This window comes from Dysidea avara, chromosome 10, assembly GCF_963678975.1.
Source record: "Dysidea avara chromosome 10, odDysAvar1.4, whole genome shotgun sequence".
Lineage (NCBI taxonomy): Eukaryota > Metazoa > Porifera > Demospongiae > Dictyoceratida > Dysideidae > Dysidea > Dysidea avara.
This window is the reverse complement of record NC_089281.1, coordinates 14971508-14992294: the sequence shown is the minus strand read 5'-3', so window position 1 is coordinate 14992294 and position 20787 is coordinate 14971508. Positions and strand designations below refer to the sequence as shown.

Below are 20787 nucleotides of genomic sequence, written 5' to 3'. Positions count from 1 at the left end.
TGATATTAAGTTTTATGGTATTTGATCGTGTCTAGTGCTTGCAATTATTGAATATACAAAATGATGTAAAATGTATGGAGTTTGTATTGGAGAAACTGAAAAAGTGATCCATCCATCCTGAAATCTTTGAAAAAAATCAGTGTTTAATCAGTCCATTTCATGATCTAAGGGCAGAAAACAAACAAAGGACACTGGTAATGTACAATATTGCTGATAAAATGATTACTGGCTGTAAATTTGATTTTGCCATTTTTGCAATTCTGACTTTACAAATCCCAATAGCATGTTTTGATATGGGCGAATCTGTTTCAGTCATCTCGTGTGTTGTGAGTTGTGTTGTGAGTTGGCAAAGGAAATCTTCACCTACTGTAGTAAGACTAGTTGCCTGTATAATTCGCTCCTTGACTTCGCTACATCACTTGAGAAGAAGAACCCCGAGGAACCCAGCTGGGTTGGTTCGAGGGTTTTGTCCCCGAGATTCACCAACCCCCTGAGTAATGTGACTTTACGTAAAACAAACAAAAACGGTAAGTTCACCAAACGAGAAAAATTTTCTAAGTCAGAAGTGGGCCCAAAAAAAAAATTGGCCTGCCTTGATGACTGCTGAGAAGGACGAGATTCAAAAGTAGACCAAGCAGAGAACTCGTGTTCCTTGGTGAGCTTTTTTAATCAAATATATATATATATATGGAGAAAACAGTGTGCCGGGTGAGATTATATAACTTTTTCGAGTCGATTTTTTTGTTTTTAAATGTGGTTTGATCTTCCAGTGTTGAGAACTGATACAGGGGTCCAAAGGGATTCCCTCTAAAAATATTGCTTAAGTCCTGGTCCAAGGTATGTTTTATAGCCAAGCATGAGTCTTGGGTTAGAATATTATTATTATTATTGTTACTTACTGAGCAGACAGCACAGCTGATATGCTCAGGAAAAAGCTATGTAGTTATTACTTTGGTACCAAGTCCACCTCTACCAAAATCATGTAAAACTTGTTTGGAGTGTATAAATGCCATGGACAAAGTGACTGAACTAAAGGATAAGATTTACTTTTTATTGATTTAGAGGATTTTGACAGAGTGAGGGATTTATGGGGGAATTCAGAGACAAAGGAAGCATAAGATTGTTCAGCTACTGTATGTACTGTTACTATAGGAGAACCTCTAGTAAGTGATCTGTTGCTAGGAGAACTGCTTACTAGACAGCTATCTTGTACAATGGCTACAGACAGCAGAGTGGACCAGTTGCAATGAATCACCCCAAAGAACAATACCCTCGCAAGTTACAAGATCTGGAATGATTTATAGCAGAACTAAGTCTCTGGGCTAACAGTGGCAAATACAAGGTGACTCATATGACTGTTCACTATCCTCCCATTATGACACTACTCTAGGTGGTGCTGAGTGCAATAAATCGTTATCACAGAAAATGAAAGAAAAATTCAGACAAAGTATTGTAGCAGGTAACAGAATGTCTCCTCATCCTAGCTTCTAACAGATTTATGTAGTGTTACCATCACTAAGGGAATGACTGTGGTGATGAGAAACAACCTGCCATTGCTGGTTCTCAAGGTATAATAGTGTGTTATTGTGCCAGTGTGTTATGTCACATGTTGTGTTAGAGGCTGTATTGAATTAACTAATGCCTCATATATTATGAGTGCTGTCCTTCACTGTTAACAAGTATGTCTAATCTTCTACATATTGAACTGTGTGACTAGTGGGTACACTTATGGGGAGGGGGTGGGGGAGATGTACAAATTTTAGATTTGAGTTCATAACCCATTGCTAGAAATAATGGTCAGCAATTGGCCATTTCCAAGCTAATAGGATTTTGACCATTCACCAACGATTTGCTGCTATATTCAGCCATATATGGCTGTCCCAATTGTATCAATAGAAATATATTTGTAAATACTCATGAAATTAATAAACTAGAATCATGACGGTTCTTGTTATTATTGGTGGTCTTCTGCATGCAGCTACAGCTCAGTTATTTCAAAAACCATTCTATGAGCTAATATATGACTAGCCTTAATTGTGAAATAACTGCAGACCCTATTCCTGGGGTGGCACAATTAAAGATTGTAAGTACCGCTATTAGGCCATATGCTATCATGTGATATCGTGCGATTGCCGTACTATAAATTCTGAAGTTTAGAATCCATTCCATACAACTCTATCGTGAAAAAATGGTAGTCGGTGTGGACTCTGTTAACATCAGAGATCACACTTATAGTGATCAATATCATCATGCTATGTTTTGTTACTGCTAAACTGGTGAGCTGCCAAGAAGAAATGTTTGCACGATGTTGTAAAGATAGGGACCATCTGAAAAAGCAGCATATTTTGTTGCCAACCATAAGCTTGCTTTTATTATGAAATACACAGCCATCTGTAGCCTAGAAATTAGTCATAAAGTACTTCATATGTACACATTAGGTGTTTATTCAACCACATCACATTTTCAATTGAAACTTTATCTGCTTTTGCTACATGTAATTTAATTCTCCATCTTTAGGTACTAATTTATGTACATATATTTGTCGCTAAAGGACTGCTCCTTCTTTAGTCCGTAAAGCCACAGCAGGTACAGTACCTGTAGGGAAGTCATGCAGTGCTAGGATTCTTCAGTAGATAAACAACCAGAAGGAATGATGTAATAATCACCTCAACCTCAGCAGATATCAGCAAGGCAGAGCCCAGGTGATTATTGCATCACTTCTGAGGAGTGTTTATTCACTAGCAATGCATGTCTTAGTTATTCAGACAATGGCCTCTGTAACTGCAATTTTGCCACAGAGTATGCGATTTGTTTGTAAAAAATTGTGACTAGGTGTCTAAATAATATAGGAGAATCAAAAATGATGGTGGTCTTCTTAGCATTAGGCTTGATGTCATTCTGCAACACTCCCACATTTGAAAATGTAGTATTGCTTCATAAAATAGACTTTTGACTATATGTGGTACTTGAAGAATTGTATCCAGTTTGTCACTATAAACAGCCGACACCTCGCCTACACCTGCAGGTATACTAGTGTAAATTCCCTAATTTTTCCTTATACTTGCTGTATAAAAACTGCAACCTCAGCTATTAATGATTTATCATGTAGGATACCTTTAACAGAATTTTAAAGAAGCAGCACAATTTAGATGCTCTGATAAAACAGATATTCTAATAGAACAGTCACGCATGTATTTCCTAGATATGCTATAACTATAATGTTATCGAATAGTTAAATGAAATAGGGATCCAAGCAATAAAATGTAGTGAACCAAGTATGAATGATGCTATTACAACATAGATAGGTACTGTATATTGCATGGAATTCTTTACTTTGGAATATTGAATGGAACAATTTATAGTGAGTACTGGTAACAAAGAATTTACCACATACCAATACCATCATATCTCTTGTTTCACTACTTATTAATAACCCTACTTCATTGTTATACTAGTAATATATGGCCACTATTTTCTGCTGACCCAGGCATGGGACACTACAAGAGCATTTGTGCTTGTTTTGTAGTTTAGTTAATAGGTAGAGCTGCTACAATGTACATAACTGTTATTTGTATGCTAAATATTTAAGGTTTTTATGTGAATGCTAAACTACTCCAGGAAGCATTTGTTGTGTACGTTCAGGGGTGTAGCTAGCTTTCAGTGACTGTCCCCATCATGCAAGCTACTTAGCAAGAAATGCAGGCTCATCTCTGTGGACTCTTTATTACACATTTGCTTTTAACAAAATGTTTAAAAGTGTGTACATATACCTAGCTAGCTGCTACACTGCTGTTTGTGCACATAGCTATTAATATTACTTGTATGACACACTGACTTATCACAGCTCAAGCCCCGTATCAACTTCTTTTTCACTCTTCTCTACAATTCTTTAGGCACACTTCATCAGTAACCAGCATTGAGAGAGTTTGCATATAACAGTGATCATCCTTAGCCTTTCAGTCTCTGATGCCACTAGTAGGACGGGCACCACACTAGCTTTTTCTGCCCTATCCATGCCTGGCCTGGTAGGCAACGGTCTGTTTTCATCAGTCCACTATTAGACGTAATAAAACAAATTGTAGCACATGATTGACCACACAAATTTCAAAATGTGATCACATTATGCTGTGTATTATATAGAAGTTTTACTGATTGACGAAGGAATCTTGGACTGGTATAGTTTTGCTTTTTGAAAGTATCATAAGACGCTAAAATAGATAGAAAGTATTGGGCTGGTATAGTTTTGATTTTGTATAACAAGGTGCTAAAATAGACAGAAAGTATGTAGTTTAGTTTGTATTGGTGGTGGGTGCTGGCTCGCTGCCCAAGCACCAGCAATGTTTACCCATGCGCAGGTCTGTGCCTTAGCACCTCCTATGTATGTTTCTGTACAGTACCAACATGTTTGGATGACGGACTTAGGAGAACTAGTTACACTATGCTCCAGTAGTCAGAGAGGAGAGATGGGATTGCTCAACTACAGTTACTATTGGAAAGCTCCAGAGATCTCCAGTAAGTGTATTGTAGTTAGGAGCAGTGGTTACTAGGCAGCCATGTTTACAGACAAGAGCATTGTAACAAATTATTCTCTGAGCCTCACACTAAGGTGTGTACACTGGTCAGTATCCATGGTAACCAGTCCCACACAGGTGTACAGTTCATTCCTTGATATACTGATGATATTTGTTGAACTGAAGACACAAAATCTTGATGATTGGCTGTTTGTCTTGTTACTAAGACTGATCCACAAACAAAGTGAAGACAACCTGTCATCAGTAGCTCAGAAGTTAACCATGGTGTCATTGATATAGTACATAGGTGATGTATTTCAGCTAGCTGAATGGCGCCTGGTTTTTTAGAAGTAGCTAATCAACTTAATTTATTTTTCAAACAAAGCAAATGTAGTAAGTATGAATCAGTGGGTAGTTATAGTCATTGTGTTCTATCTTTACTCACATAGTGACTAATTCAATATGTTGCACATCATATATTATTGCCAGGTACATTATTTTGGTAATACACATTGTCACACTGGCTCCCTTAACCACACAACTCACTACCATGTTTATAGGACAACATTGATCAGTTCCATGCAATGTGTCGTATTCTGACAGATCCATCTCAACCTATGAACAATGAGGTAATGAGTTTAGTAGTTGGTGGATATTAAGGTAATTGTTGAGCAGGTTAAGCTTGCTTGGCTGGAGTATTTCTTATTGCTAGTTCCTTTAATGGAGTCTCAAACAGTTCAGATGTCAGACCAGCATTGAGTACTCTACTGAAGATGACATTAGAACCAAATAGCTTAGAGATTAAAAAAACCAGCAAGGAGGCCATTGTTTCATTGTTTGAACTACTGTAAATGCAGTCTTATGTTATGCCAACAACCTCTGCAGGTAACCATAGTAACTTAGGCTACCGATTTTATTCAGTTGTCATGACTACAGGATGCCACAGATAAAATATTAAAGAGCTACATGCAGACAGTTAGTGGTAGCAGTGATGAAGGGGAATCCCCGAGTTCATCAAGAGCTGGTAGCCCCTCCAAGGTAGGCAACAGTCCTGCTCTTTCTAGACCATCATCAGCAAGTGTTGAGTATTTGATTTAGTGTCTGATCTATTAGCCACAACCATTGAAGACTCCTCCACTTTCCACCACTAAATCAGCTACACCCACCCACACCAGATCCCACAGCAAAACAGGAAGTGATCACCACGGTGAACAGAATAGTGATGCTCTTATTAAAGCCTGCCCCATCCCAATCAGAAAGTCCCAACCTATCAACACTCAATAGACCAACTACACCACAACGAAACACTCATCAACATATCAGCTCCACACCCACAAGAAATCTAAGGGGAAACACCCAGCAAGCTACACCCACCAGATACAGTTCAGCTGCACCCTGTCTAAGCAAGAAATTTAGCAGTTCTAATCCTGGTATGAGGTCTGTACAAAAGGGAACTCCCCTAGAGACTGGATTAAGACCACCTAGTAATAGAATGATGAAAAGTCAAAGTGGTCAAACTATTGCCATAAGAAGGGGTAGCTCTCGTAGTTCCCTTGGGAACCATCCTGTCACAGTTGTGCCAACAGTCCCAAGATCACAATCAGTTGAAGCATCAGGTAGACCACAACCAAAAGATGATCTTTACAGTCCCTCATACTACAAGAATGGGAAAGATGGTAATCCATGTCTATTCTCATTCTTACCTGACCTCAATTTTGGATCACCGGAGCCAGAAGTCATGTCATGTTTATTGTTATGAACAATTATTTAACTTGTGTTACCATAGAAACTTATGATCATGTTACTTAAACAATTGAACAGTGCTCAAAGGTGAGTTGTGTAGTTTGTGTTGTATAGAAATTTTGACAGTGGGTTGTGTTATCCCCTAGTGGTGAGGAACAAGCTGCAATACTACAAACACTACATGGCATAGCACGAGAGAGAAGTGAAATGTGTAGCTGGGAGCAGAACTTCAGTCCAGTATTATTAAAGCTGGTAGAATTACTACAGTGTGATAATGGTCAACTACAAGTGTTAGCATTAAGTGTTAGAAATGTTAAAGAGTAAACCAGAACTGTTGAAAGATTATACTGAAATGACTATCACGAAAGTGTTGAATGCTTATTGTAATGAAGTGGCTGAGGTTGGTAGTGATGTGATTGTTTGCTAGTTCTCTTATTGGGTGTTGTTTAGATGAGTAGAACTGCAGAAAACATCTCTCCACTGGCTGCACTGGTGGAGCCCCACCCAACTCTAGAGCTGCTTGGTCCAATGTTGCAGAGTGAACCACACCCCATGTTACTAGGGTGATCAAACTGCTAATGAAAGTGAACTGGTGTTGTTTGGTAGCCCCACTCACACATCCCAGGTGATATCTAACTGCAGCAAGGATCTCCTTCAGCAGAAAGTGAAGGAGTTATCACAAGGACTGGTGAAGGTGAGGCCCTTGTGTATTAACTTCCTAGTTCCTATTGAGCTCAAAGTTGTGACGTACTATGCAAGTGTATGGAAATATTTGAAATACATTTGAGGTCGCCTACACCTGCTACTATACTAACACACACTCAATTCTTACTTCAGTCATATACAGCCTGTCAATAGTATAGCCATGACTGAATTAGTGTACCCTTGTTTCATTGCTTTCTATTTTTGTGATTCCTTGTCAAATCAAAGTTTTTCTTTGTAACATAATGTATGACCGGTGAACCAACATGTCTCGCATCAAGGTACCATACTTACTATAAAAATAATTACACCCTAAGTTATTAAAAAGTGAAGCATTTTCTGCTTTGTTTGAAGAATTTTGAAAGCATGTTCAGCCAAGTCATTATGATGGAACTGGTTTTCAAGTGATACATTTTTTTTCACAGGAAACACAAATCTTTGTGATCCTTAGTTCTATACAGTACCCACTACCATACTGTAAAATAAGTATCCACTTGTTAAGCTGTTAATGTTGAGAGAGTAACTGAAATTAATTTAGTGTTTAACTGTGAGTATGTTTACCAATTATGTTTTATAAGTATGTTTGTTTGTTTATCATGTTAAGTTTTAGTGTACTAGTATATCTACTTGTAAGTAAGCAGCCCATATTGAAGTTGTAGTCATTAGATAGTATACATGCTCATGCTATTTCAACTGAAACTTTAACTGATAAAAATATTTATTTAACATTTCAACAATTTACACAAACAGTGGGCTGGTCAGGTTCATGGAAAAGTTTGAAGTGTCCTTACTACAGTATGTATTCTATCATTGTAGGCCTTCTGATCTCCCATACTGAGAGTGCTGTAAGAAAAGCCAGTGTCTTCTGTATGGTCTCCTTGCATACTGTCATGGGGGAGGAGTTCAAGCCACACCTCTCCAAACTTTCCACATCTCAGGTGAGTCTCACTGCTGCCATGGTAACAGTGACATCATTATCACAACTTTACAGATGAAATAATTGGACTTGTATGTTAAGAAACAAGCAGCTAATGGCCACCTCTAGTGGTCTGTACATCTTTTCCTTTTGTACTGTTGACCATAATGTAAATGATTATATCAGTTCAACAGCTATGCTCTGGTATGTTGCCAAGGCAACAGATACTGTGAAGTAGAATATTGTCACAAAAGGCCTCATTCTCAGGTCTTTAAAAATATTGTCATGTGAAAAGCAGCTGTTATTGAATGTAAAACAGTGCTAGTGCTAAAAAATGTTCACAGTAGATGTGAGATTCACTGGATATTTGGATGTAAATTCAATTGTCATTATTAATTGGAAGCTACATCGACACAAACCAACCAAATTCAGTGGCTTTTTTTTTTACAACTAGCCCTTAGTTCAAAGAATGAAGGCAAGATGGGTATTTTATTTCATGCATTTGACATCCAAATCGCAATATCAAAATTTAATGTACAATGGGCTAAATCAAACTTAATAAACACTACGCCCACCATTAAGTATAGCTGTACACTACCACCTTGTGGACTTGGTTTTAAGCCTCAGCTAGCATTCCTATGTATGAGGCTGCTATATGACTTGAGATGGGTGGTTGAATGGTAACTTCTGGCCTTGTATTTAGTGTGAAGTCAAACCCCCACAATTAAAGTTGATGACTGCAGATTGCCTGTGTATTGATACTGATCATGTTTAATTTTAGCTTAAAAGGCTTTCATATTTAATTAAAAGAGCTGTACAATAAGATGTTTCCTTGGCATGTTCTACATGTTATGTTATGAGGGTACATGTACATGGTAGACTCAGAAGACAGTAATTATATGCACACAGGAGCATGCAGCTTGCAATTGCTATTTCACTCAATGATAATTTGTTCAGAGAAAAGAATATATAATATGGATCTCTTCTGAAGTATGTGGTAGTCGATGCCTTTCTAAGCCTAAATGTGACCTGCTGATCATGAGCGACTTGTTTACATTTTCCTTGATCCTCATTTTATGACTTTGTTGTCTAGGGGGAAAAACCAATGGGCTATTATTAAGGTTTCAGCCTTATCTGGTAAGTGCTTTGGGATTAAAGTGATAGACAACATTTAATTGATCATAATTCTTGAATGCAATAGCTACGGAGTTGGGACTTGTGTCATTGTATTCACTGGGGCATTCATCAAGGTATAGTTTTTCCCTAAACATACCGCTATCAAGCAAGAAGACTGTCCAAGCGATTAAAATGAGCGTAAAATTTATGTAGGATGCATTTTTCTTCGAAAACAGGTTTTTCCTTAGTGGGTTAAAGTAGCAACATATCAAAAATACTCTAATTTTTCCCTGTACCATACATATAGGTGAATACATTAACTAAAACTATCACTGATATGATGCATTATGTTGTGTGGTTGTTCTGTACCATGCAAGTCAGGAGCGGTGGAGCAGGTCAAAAAGTGAGGGGGCTAGCTGACTTTCCATGACAATAAAATTTACAAAGTGAAATTTGAAGCATACTGCAGAGATGTGGTTGAGTCATGGGGATCTGGCCAGGGGACATTCATATTTTAGAAATCCTGAGAGCCTATTTTACTATGTTTTTGCAAATAACTTACCTCAGTGATCCCTTCTTGTTTTCCAGCAACCCCCTATATATTCTAAATTTGTCATTTTTACACCTTCATTGTAATTACCACCTTACTGCAGTATTACACTAAATGTATTCATTTCTAAACTCATGGTAAAGTTATAGAAAACACAAAATTTTCAACTGTTTACAAATCCCAGCTCCTGTTCAATGTCATTAGTAGCTGTTACAGTAGCCAAACACTGAATTTTTTCATCCTCATAAGCAGTGTAGTCCAGGTCTTTGGCTCCACCCCATGGCTAGTACTGAACCAGTCCCTAAATAGTTTGTCAGAACACTTCTCACAATCACCTCTGCACTGCTCTTCTATAATGTCAATAGTGTTGAGATCATAGTCAAGAAAGTCAGCAACATCCTTCCACTTTGCAGCCATCTTGGGAATGACAAATTCCTTCAGTAACCTCATTATAGTCTTTACACAAACTCCATACAACTACACTACCATATATGATGTACAGGGAGCCTACTTTGATTTGGTGTGGGTAGTGATGTAGTTGAATGAGTAAGTCCATCAGCCGGAATCACAAGATGGTTTATTGACATGACTATAGGTAGTATAACTGTTAGCCATACCTTTGGTTGATAATATATTGTGATATTTGGGTAAGGAACATGAATATCTTATCCCAGATAAGAGAAAAAATCAATAACAACAATTCAGGTGAATTTGGTGCCGCTTGATCTTGGCACAAAATTCACCTGAATTGTCACTATTAAAATTTTTACCGTTAACCTACCATCACAGCCATTTCTTGGCTGCCACCTTGGATTTCACATCTTTTTTCACCATAGTCTTTTGGGGACCGCACTCTTTTTACAGCTTGGCTGTTTTTGATTAGATTATCACACAGAACTTTACGGATGAAATTACTGGGCCTGTATATAAAGAAACAAGCAGCTAACAGCCACCTCTATGGTTTGTACATCTTTTCCTTTTGTAATTTGGATCCAGGATGTGACATTTGGGGCAAAATGCCCTTTTCCCCTTGTGGAGCCATGCTTCTTTTGAAGTACTACATTTAATTTGTTACACGCAAACTTACCTGAAAGTCAAAGCAACTGTCAAACTGTCTTCATGAGTACTAAGCGTCTCTAGAAATAATTATTGTATTGCTGGTGGTACTATAACCCTTTATACAGGTTTTTTTCACAATTATTTGCAAAGGCCCAAACAAAAATCAGCAGTGAGACACTAAAAAGCAGTGATTATTTGCTGCTTAAAAATTTCAGCAACTAAAGCCACATAAACTTAATTATTAGTTTCTCATCCTCCTGTACTCAAAATAGCAGTGCAGATTTTATTTTATTTTTTAACTGACCAAATAGCTAGATTAGCCAGCTGAAATGACTCAGAATGCAGTTTTCTTAGACTGCTCTAGCAAGGTAGCAACTTTAGAAGGTGCTGGATAGCTGCACTCAGCCACCAGTGATGTAAAAAATCCTTAATAAGGTAAGAAAAATTACCATGCTGGCGGGGATGAGAAACTAATAGTTAAGTTTATGTGGCCTAACAAGAGAAACTGCATGCTCTCCCCAACCACCTACAACTTAGTCTGTTTGTGTCCCTCTACTTGCCAGCTCCTGTTGATAACCATTGATGGAAAATCTGATGATCCCGTATGGATAATTATCAACTCTTGCTTTTTGACCTGAATGTTTTATTTCATGAAAAAATAAAAAGTAAATATAAATGCATGAAAGTAATATTCAGCTGTTCAATATCCCCAAATTTTCTAATTCATTTTCAATGTCACTGGTAGCAGTAGCCAACTGGCCAATCTCTGTAAGTCGTTCTAGCAGTGTAGCCCAGGTCTTCGGCTTTACCCCATGGTTAGTACTGAGCCAGTACCTAAACAACCCATTCAAACACTCCTCACAATCAGCTCCGTGTTTATGTTTGATATTTCAATAGTACTGATGTCATAATCTAGAAAGTCTGCAACAGTCTTCCACATGAAGGCAATCTTGGGGATGACAATCTTAATCAGTCGCCTCATATTAGGTTCCATAACAACACTCATACCATATTACACCACAGTATAGTAAACATCTCACTTTGCATATCAGGTGTAGGTGGTGACCTTACTTGCCTCAACAGTGTTGTCTTCAGATGACTGACTAGGACCACTTGTAATCATAATAATAGTTATTGTAAAAGTGTGATATACTACAAGAATCTACAATAGCTAATAATATAATCAATTTTAGTTGTATCCGTATACACTTTAGAATACAATGGTGGGTCAAGGTTTGCTAGTATGCGAAAAACTTTAATTTCATTTTTGATTGTGACCAGATGCATATGTGTATTAAAAATTGATATACAGGTGGGTGACTTGATTTTTCCCCCATAAATACATAGCTTCAAATTAATGGATGCATACATTATTAATTAGTTTCATTGTCAATGTAAACTAGTCTGTTATTTTGAGCCACTTGATCTGAAAATCTGGTTGGAAATTTTATCCCTGGAAAACTCCATTCAATTTAGCTGGTTTTGCATATAGCCTATAGCTTTGCTTAATATATTACTGCACTATCCACCTTTTGTCTCCAACACTTTGGAACCTGCTGATTATGATGAAAATTTAATGTTGTAGGGAGACTAAGTCCTTTTTCCAGAGGTAAAATTGTATTTGTAGAGGTCAATAAAGACTACAAAAACCATATATCCTTTTTAGAAGGTTAAATGTATATACTTGCAGTGTTGCCTGCTACACAGAGAGTCCTTCAAGAGAGGTTCCACTGTATAGCTTTGCTCTTTTGTTTTTAATATAATACATAGTTACACAAATACAGTTACAGATAATACTTAAGTACACTATCTACCTCCTAGTGTCTCATTATGTGTAGTAGGTATCTTGGTTACTTGTTGAATAGGTAGGTCCACCTATGTGTGATCACTTCCTTGTTTACAAATTCTGTGACAAACATTACACTGTATATATCTAGTTGATAAGATTTTGTGGTATCTAGATAAATCACAATGAACCCATTTAATGGGACAATAACAATGTCCTGTGCTGGCCATTGTTTCCAGTTTGATGTGACACTCATCACAAGAAGGACAAGGGATAAAACATTCAACTGGAGACTCTTCAACAATTTCTATCATGTGTTCCTTCATGAGAACATTACTGAACTCTTTGACTGCTGTAATCAGCTCTCTACTCTCCTTGAAAGACTCAGGGGCGGATCCAGGGGGGGGGGGGGGTTCCCATGGAACCCCCCTTTTGAAATAGCCTTTCTTACTCGAGATACTCTAATAGAGCAGTTAAATCGAGATACTCTAATAGAGCAGTCACAGTAGTAGTTGTTTGAGGAACAGTGTAGCAAGCTATGTATCTAGTTATAAATAAGGAAATGTAATTGGTGAGGGCATCTATGGTGAGGGGCAGCTATTGTCAGCAGGTGATGACCTTTTTTTGTTTTCTTTTGTTTTTAACTTACAGACTGAAGTTGCAATTCCAGAGTGGAACCCCCCTTTTTAAAAGTCTGGATCCGCCCCTGAGACTCCACCTCATACTCTGGAGGCATTGCAGGGTCAGGAATGATGGTCAATTCTATGTAATAATGCTGATCAACTGGCTTTACTTCATACACTTGATATTGTCCAAGGTTAAGACACACCTACTGGTATGACAACCTACACCAAATCATTACAAATCATTAATCAAATAAACTACAACTACACAACTTCTCACCTTAACAGATCATATAGCGATGATCATTGTTCCATCGAGCACATTTGACAATCAATTAGTCAACAAGGTTATCGATAAAGTGACCAGGGAAATAGAAGAAAAACTTGAAGGAAAAATCCTTAGATGGTGCATGGTAATTCCTCATAAGGTAAGAGATGAGGGACCAAAAATGATATTTTCTCCAAGCTTCTTGATTTTTTACAAGGTAAGAGATGAGGAACCAAAAACAATCTTTTCTCTAAGCTTCTTGGTTTTTACCAGCTAAAGAAAGTGTCTATGTCAACAATCAAAAGAAATTTGATAAACAGGTCGACCACTGGTACACCACATAAGTCAGTTGCAATACGATAATCAACAGCTTGAGTCGACTTTTGCTGAACAGCTCAACACTCCAGTCTATCAACTCTTCTTCCATTAGACCTTCCCTCTGTCTCTTTATAGCATAAGCTGTCAGTGGTAGATCAGTAGGATGACAGGTCAAGCTTGTGAGAATGTATGTCAGTAGTTTGGCCATCCAGTGAGGAGATAAAAATTATTGTGTCTGCAAGAGAAGGAAGTTTATGATAGTGAAGAAGAACTTCTTTATGATGGAAATATTGGGTATAGCCTTAACAGCTCCTCATCATTTGATGGCAGGTTAGCTAGCTCAGCTATTCCTATAACGTATATGTTTCCTTAGTAGAAAGCAACATCAACTTTCTCTCAACTTCCACATATCGAGTAGGATGAGTTTGCCTTGTAATGGAAGCCGATTGGATAACACTTTGTTTGAGTGCATTGATAACTACAGAATCACGAGCTAATATTGTAAACAAAATAAATGGATGGTGTTGTGCTTTGATCCCACAATGTGTCTAGAAAATGGTTTTCCAGTGAGTTCACTCTTGAAAATTAGACAAAACTTAACAAAAGCTACATCATGAGCAATATAAATATTGTAGGCCAATTTATCAGTATGTGTACCAACAAGAATGAAAGTTGGAAGATGGAGAGAAAGATCCTTATCAGAAGTGCTATAGGCTTGCTCACACGAGAACTAATTAGTTCCAGATTGTCTGCAAGACAGTTCTACGTGGTGTGTGATCATCTGGGTAGCGACATTCAGGCACTTGGTCTAACTCCAAGCTGGCATCAAACACAATCAGACAGACAACCTCTTCTGATACAAATACACTGTGGGTATGTTGAAACACTGTTTGGCTTGCAAAATCCCAGATATTAATATATTTTTTTCTTTGGATCATAAGATTCCTTAAAAGCTTTTAATTCTAGCAATTTTTCAATAGAAAGATTTTTGGAATTCAACAAGTTAACTATATTTGCCTTAGCAAAGAGCCTTTGCTTTTTTGCTGGAGTTATGCATGTATCTAGAGCAGCACCATTTTGTAGCCAGCTATAGAGAGAAAGATGCAGTGGAAAGGTAAGCTAATGATGAATTTAAATTGGCTCCAGAAACACTTGGATTAGCATTGATCATGGATCATAGGTATTAGCAGAGGAGTACACAGTAGATGATCCAAAATATGATATCTGTGTGAAATAGATTGGAGCAGTTGAAGAAGATACGAGAACATTTTTAACTGACACTATGTACTGTGTGGATCTGATGTGTGGTTGCATGTTTGTCCAAGGATTCACAAACTGTGTTTTTTAGTGGTACACTTTCATCATATTCATGATGGTTTTCTCAAAGATAAGACCCCATTCATGATGGTTTTCTCAAAGATAATAAGAGCCCCAACCCATACAGGGAACAGAATTTGGAGAGATCAGTGTGGTGATGACCCTAAACCAAGAATGCATGATTAATCTCGAGAGTTTGGTGTGGTGATGGCCTAGTGGTTTTGACTTTGTGGCTCTTTGTGACCCTTCCAGTGTTGAGAACTGAAGTGTCCTTACATGTCCAAATGGACTCAGGTCCAAATTCCCTCTGAAATATTTTCTTAATTCTTGCCACTCCAGGTCCAAGACCTCAAAGTATGATAGCCTTTTAGTATGAGCTATTGGGTTGTATGGTTTTCATCACATGAGCACTCTGCTTCCACAATCAATTTCAGCTGTGTTTTTATAAAAATAAACTAGCAGTACAGTAGACCCTCAGTTATCCAACCATTGTTTATTCGTGCTCTTGTTTATGGATACATGAAACTTAATTGTCCATTTTAAGTACAGGCGTATGTTCTTTTACAGTAGCTATATAAATGTGTGGGCTTTAGTTATCCAAACACTAAACACTTTTATCAATGTTTGAGAACAAATGGGTTCGGTAACTAAGGGTTCATTGTACCATTTCTATATCAAGGCCATGCATGGTACATGTAAAATGTACCATAGCCAGCCACGGTTAAACAATGGCCAGCCAGGGATTTATAAAATAATTATGTACCCACAAATTCACCTCTGAAGTTAAGAGGCTTCATAGTGCATAACAACATGGAACAAACATGCAGTATCATCATGCTGTGAAAGCACTTTGTCAAGCTGAAGCTTCAAAGTACTAGCTCCATGATGATTATCACAATTATGTATGCATGCTGTATTCCAGCACAAATCCAAGACAGGACAATCATGTTAGTTTCATTTCTAAATTAATTAGATAAGTGTGGTCATTAATTAATTGTCCACAAATTCATTATGTTTTGCATGCATGGTGATTGGTGACTCACAGGTCCTTCCTGATATAACAATGAAGTGTCTCTAGTACATACTAATAACATTAAAATTAATTCAGCATTACACCACCGATTGTAGATTCCTTGTTTCCTGTCACCCGCCCACATGGTAATTTTAGAGCTGCTTGCAAATTTATTATTGCATTTGATAGTCACATGATCTGATTATTTTGTTTATAAGTACTAGTGTGAGCACATGGTGTATTATTAGAAAGGTAGTAAGTTTCTGATGTTGTTTAGTGCCAAAAAGCATGGATAACTACATAGTTTGAATCCATTCCAACCTCGGGCCGGATTACAAGCAGCAGATCTCTTCAAGTAGCCATTGGTATGCGAGATACAGTAATGAACAGGAGTCCCACTCATCTGACAATCTGTTATTAACATGTGTGGAACAGATGGAAAATTCGTACTGCATGCTCAGAGAAAATGAGGGGTCTGCAACATTTCGAATCTAACCTTCTATGAAATTTGAATCTTGATGAATCCCAATAAAATCACAATGTGACAAAATCTTACATCTCTACTAAATCACTAAATCTGAGAGAAAAGCCAATTAGGAGTTAATGGGCTCCCCTTAATATCCTTGATATTAGATAATAAATTTTAACAATAAATAATAACTGCCCGCCCGCATGGTCTTTTTGCCTGACTATTGATGGGAAATAAGCAATTTACAATTGTTTGCCTTAGTATAGTTACAATCTAACATCTGATTTTGAACCTTGTATATCTGTTGTTTATACAGCAAAGTGTATAGCTGTCAAGATGTTCAGTAACCTTTGTAAAGATGCAACAGTATAACACTGCTTAATTATTGAGCTTAATATCCATAGGATTTCCCTATTCATGTTTACTAATGCAGTTACAATGTTATCACAATAAAATGTTTAGACATTTGATTAAAAGATTTTGAAACTATTTCTAGCAGGTCAAGTATATTACCTACAAATAGGAAGATGTTGTGTTATTCTATCAACAAGTTTTGAGGTATCAGCTCATGGTAGCTCCAAAATGCCACCCAATTAGTCGCCTTCAAAAGTATTGTATTCCATGCAGCATAACTGCTGCACCCTTATTCTATGAAACTGACTAGTGAGTCTTGTTGACACCACTCACCAAGTCACACCTTCAGTGCTGGTCACTGTAAAGCACTAATAACAATAACAGTCACAAATTACCTCTCAAAACTTATAGGATTAAAAAACATCTCCAGAAGGGAGGGAGGGATGGGTTATATCTTTTGATCTGCTGCTGATTCAGTGCTGAAACAATTCACAATTACACTGTTAGCATTGATATGCCTATTAAAGTTAACTAATATCTTGCACCTTAGTAAAATGCTGTCTGCTTATTGTGATGACCCAGACAATATAATTCCTCAAGTAACACAGTATGTATGTACACCAAAGGTGTGCATGATTACAATGGCCGGAAAAGTAATAATGCTAATTAGCTGTACTGGGATACAAATAATAGTTGTATCATGGGCCCAAGTGATTTACCTGAAACCCCAAGGGTTGCAGGCCTGAGCGCATGGATGTACAAACCACTGGATTTCATTATATAGACATTGTTATAAAATTTGATTATGGGTCAGCAGTCAGCAGAAGTATTCCTATGATGAAGTCATAAAATGGACAATATGGTACATACCACCTTTCCCAAACTAGTCAAACTACACATGTCTGCTCACCTTTATTGTGATAGTTTGCTAAAATGTTTACTCTCTTTACAAAACTCAGGTTTCAAGACTTAGGCAATTCTACAATGGAGAGCCACAACTTTGGTTGAAAAATAACTCAAATTAAAATCTTGAAGAAAAGTTGCAGACTATATAGATGGCATTGCCAGTTTTTGAATGTTTTGGTAATATTATTTTAAAGTTGTTTTAAATAAAGCCTTGAAATTGCTAGTGTATAAAGGTCTAGGGTAAACCTCATAAACTTCTATACAGTGGAACCTCTCTTAACAAACTCCCCGAATTAAGGACACAATAGAAGAAAAATGATAAAAATTTTGGTCTCAACCAATATGGTTAATACATTTTTACCTCTGAAAGAGGAAAACCTCTATATTACAGCAAGAAGTGGCCAAAAATTCTAAAATTGCCAGCTCAACGCCTGAGTAAAATATGCTCAAAATTTTGCCCAAAATGCTTTCAGGAATTTCCAAAAGTTTCACTCATTATGCTCTTTCAGTGTTCCTATTATGCTTGCATTATGCTCATAAGTTAGCAACATTTATTATAATTATCTTGGATTCTTTGGAATATTTTAATCAGTGAATACTCTATTAGAGTATTTCACTATAAAATGACTTTTATTAGAGAGCATCAATCTAAGGTGCTATGTACAATGCATTTTGAATGATCTATTGTAGTTTCCACTGACTGCTCTGTTAGGGCTGGAGTATTAATCTATTTTCATGGAATTAAGCTCCATAGTTTGAAATATCCACCTAATATGCTAGCATTATGCTGGCATACCACTCCAGCCTATTATGCTTTTCATTATGCTGGCATATTTGACGTAGGCCTAGTGAACATACTATATCTGGAGTGCTGAAAATTGTCTCCTCCATATAATGGCTCCATGTTTAAAATTAAAAAGGGAGTAGTCAGAAATTTTAATAGAACTAACAAAATAAAGCAGTCAGCAAGCCGCCATCTGTCAATCTACATTCTTTTGAAGCCTAACTCCTTGCAATAACTGACTGATGCATGTATATGCACAGCTTTTGCGTCAAAACTTGCTGATCATAATTATATGTAAATAACCTTTATGGTGAAACTTATTTTCTGTAATGTGGCTGCCTTCACCAGCAACCTTTTCCCTCCCAACATGTAGCTTTGCATGGTGTCATTGTGTAGTGTGTACAACTACATAAACATTTCCCTTTTAGGTATATATATAGACAACAGCCTATTATGCTGACATAATTTTGAGCCTAATACATAGGTCATCAAGCATAATGTTAACATATAATAGGTAGAATAATAATGTTGAACTATAAAACCTAGCTTGTCTGTGAAATGCATCAGTTCACCGTAAAACATTAATGCAAAAATCACTACAACTCTAATAGAGCAGGCACATAGCCATTCATAATGAAGATTCATTTTGTGATTTACTTTAAACAGTTCCATGCAAGCCAGAAGTATTGTTGTCCTCCATTCAGAAAGGGCAAAACATCAAACTATGGAAATGGATGGGTTCTTTTACTTCACTTGTATTTTCAACGTTTGGTGGTATTGATCGTGCTGCTGCTGTATTTTACAAGGCATAAATTTTGAGCGTGTGCTTATGAGCATTATTAGAAATTTTTAGCACTGCAGAATTATAGCATAATAGGTAAAATTAAAAGCATTATAGGCTGGTGCGTGCTTACTCTTAATGTTTCATACGTGCAATAATATTATATATACCGCTAGAGATATAGGGTAAGTGTTCAGAAAGCACTGTACTTGTACAGCTTGAGCATATGTGATATACTGCTGTGTATACAGCAGCATGATAGACATTGTTTCAGTGATGTAGGAAGCTTGTATAGTTTAAAATTTACTGTATATGTACTAGTATGTGATAGTACAATTTGAGTATCATATTAACCTTTACCATATATACATGTACACTTCAGGACAAAGTTTTAGCATGTAATTTTGTGATGAAGCTATTAGGGATACTGAAATATTATAGTGTGTACAATCATGCACATCGATAATGTGTAAAGATGAAGACTCCATTAAAATCGTCCATGTGTACAGCTATCTTGAGATTTAGCAGAAGTGTGCATGTCTTATAATTGGTGAGGGAATGTATATCCCACATGCAAACTGCAGTCGGTTTTCAGTCAAACTATTACCAAAATTCAATCTCATGCAGAACGCTAAATTTGCAAATTTCTAATTTCCTGTGGGAGCATGTTCCCCAGATCCTGCTATAGAGTATGCTCTGCATGCTGAGTGTACTTTGCACACTGTGCAACTAGTTGCATCAACCAGTATCTCACCAATTATATATGTCCTTGGCACCACCCCCACCCCCCTTCTGAAATCCTAGATATATGCCTCTGTATCAGTGCTATAGACGTACTGTAATTCTGGATAAAGGGCAGTGCATGGTTTGTGTCACTTTAAGGGTAGTGGTATAAATCCAGTGTTGCTTTGAATTCAATTCTGGTTCCCAGGCCATGCAAGACCTATAAGGCTTTGGTTAGCCCTCTTGCTTATGACAAATAGGTCCTTGTTTACAGTATACAATTATATATAAAGTAATTAAGAAATCATTATTCCTTAGCATTTTATAATATTAGCTGTCAGGCATGCACAGCCAGTAGCATAAAATCTGTTGTTTTTTTTACATCTGAAAGAACAGAAAGGGAGAGAAATGATCAGCTACACACTAAACAAATTTGCCATTGTGTTTTGAAGTATATAGTACAATTCTTTACAGTCTATGGCTCAAACTATACTGTTAATGTCCAAACAGAACAGTAAATTAATGAAGAGAGGGCTGGCTTGTGTGGCAATTATCAGTGGCTGACGGGCATGCAGGTTGTGTGTGGAGTACATGCATGTATACATTCAGGATGCATATGTGTAGCATGCTCCAGCTAGGGGTTCTGGGGGCATGCTTTCTCAGAAAATATATAGCTATCACAAGACTGAAGCATAGTTGCAGCAAATTTACAGATGGCAAAAATTTTACTATAATGACTATTACTGTTTTACCGTAATTTGCTTTTTTTCGTTGTAAAATAATTTTCGTATGCAAAATTTGTACGAAAATTTCTTGCACGAAAATTTTTATACAAGATCGAACAACTCT

General features: G+C 37.1%; 2 protein-coding genes and 1 long non-coding RNA gene across 6 annotated transcripts in view; 2 read left to right on the top strand and 1 right to left on the bottom strand.

The window, feature by feature from the left end:
- The window catches only part of LOC136268185 (uncharacterized), a gene marked incomplete in the record, with an annotated part of 163046 nt that overhangs the window by 7420 nt on the left and 134839 nt on the right, over nucleotides 1-20787 (bottom strand).
- On the top strand, nucleotides 528-4517 carry LOC136268199 (uncharacterized). Of its 4 annotated transcripts, none has more exons than XR_010706907.1 (6): nucleotides 528-655; nucleotides 1153-1342; nucleotides 1391-1447; nucleotides 1495-1568; nucleotides 1619-1679; nucleotides 4395-4512. It is a non-coding gene; the product is annotated as an uncharacterized lncRNA (long non-coding RNA). The 4 variants fall into 4 exon arrangements; XR_010706905.1 differs by having other exon boundaries at nucleotides 1391-1459; nucleotides 1505-1568; XR_010706908.1 differs by lacking the exon at nucleotides 1619-1679 and having other exon boundaries at nucleotides 4395-4517.
- Nucleotides 5765-20787, top strand: part of LOC136268196 (CLIP-associating protein 2-like) — a 161743-nt gene continuing 146720 nt past the window's right edge. The window contains exons 1-2 of the mRNA XM_066063466.1: nucleotides 5765-6341; nucleotides 6401-6654. Of these exons, the coding sequence (XP_065919538.1) occupies nucleotides 6565-6654 (90 nt within the window). The 5' untranslated portion in view covers nucleotides 5765-6341; nucleotides 6401-6564. The remainder of the gene's footprint in view (nucleotides 6342-6400; nucleotides 6655-20787) is intronic.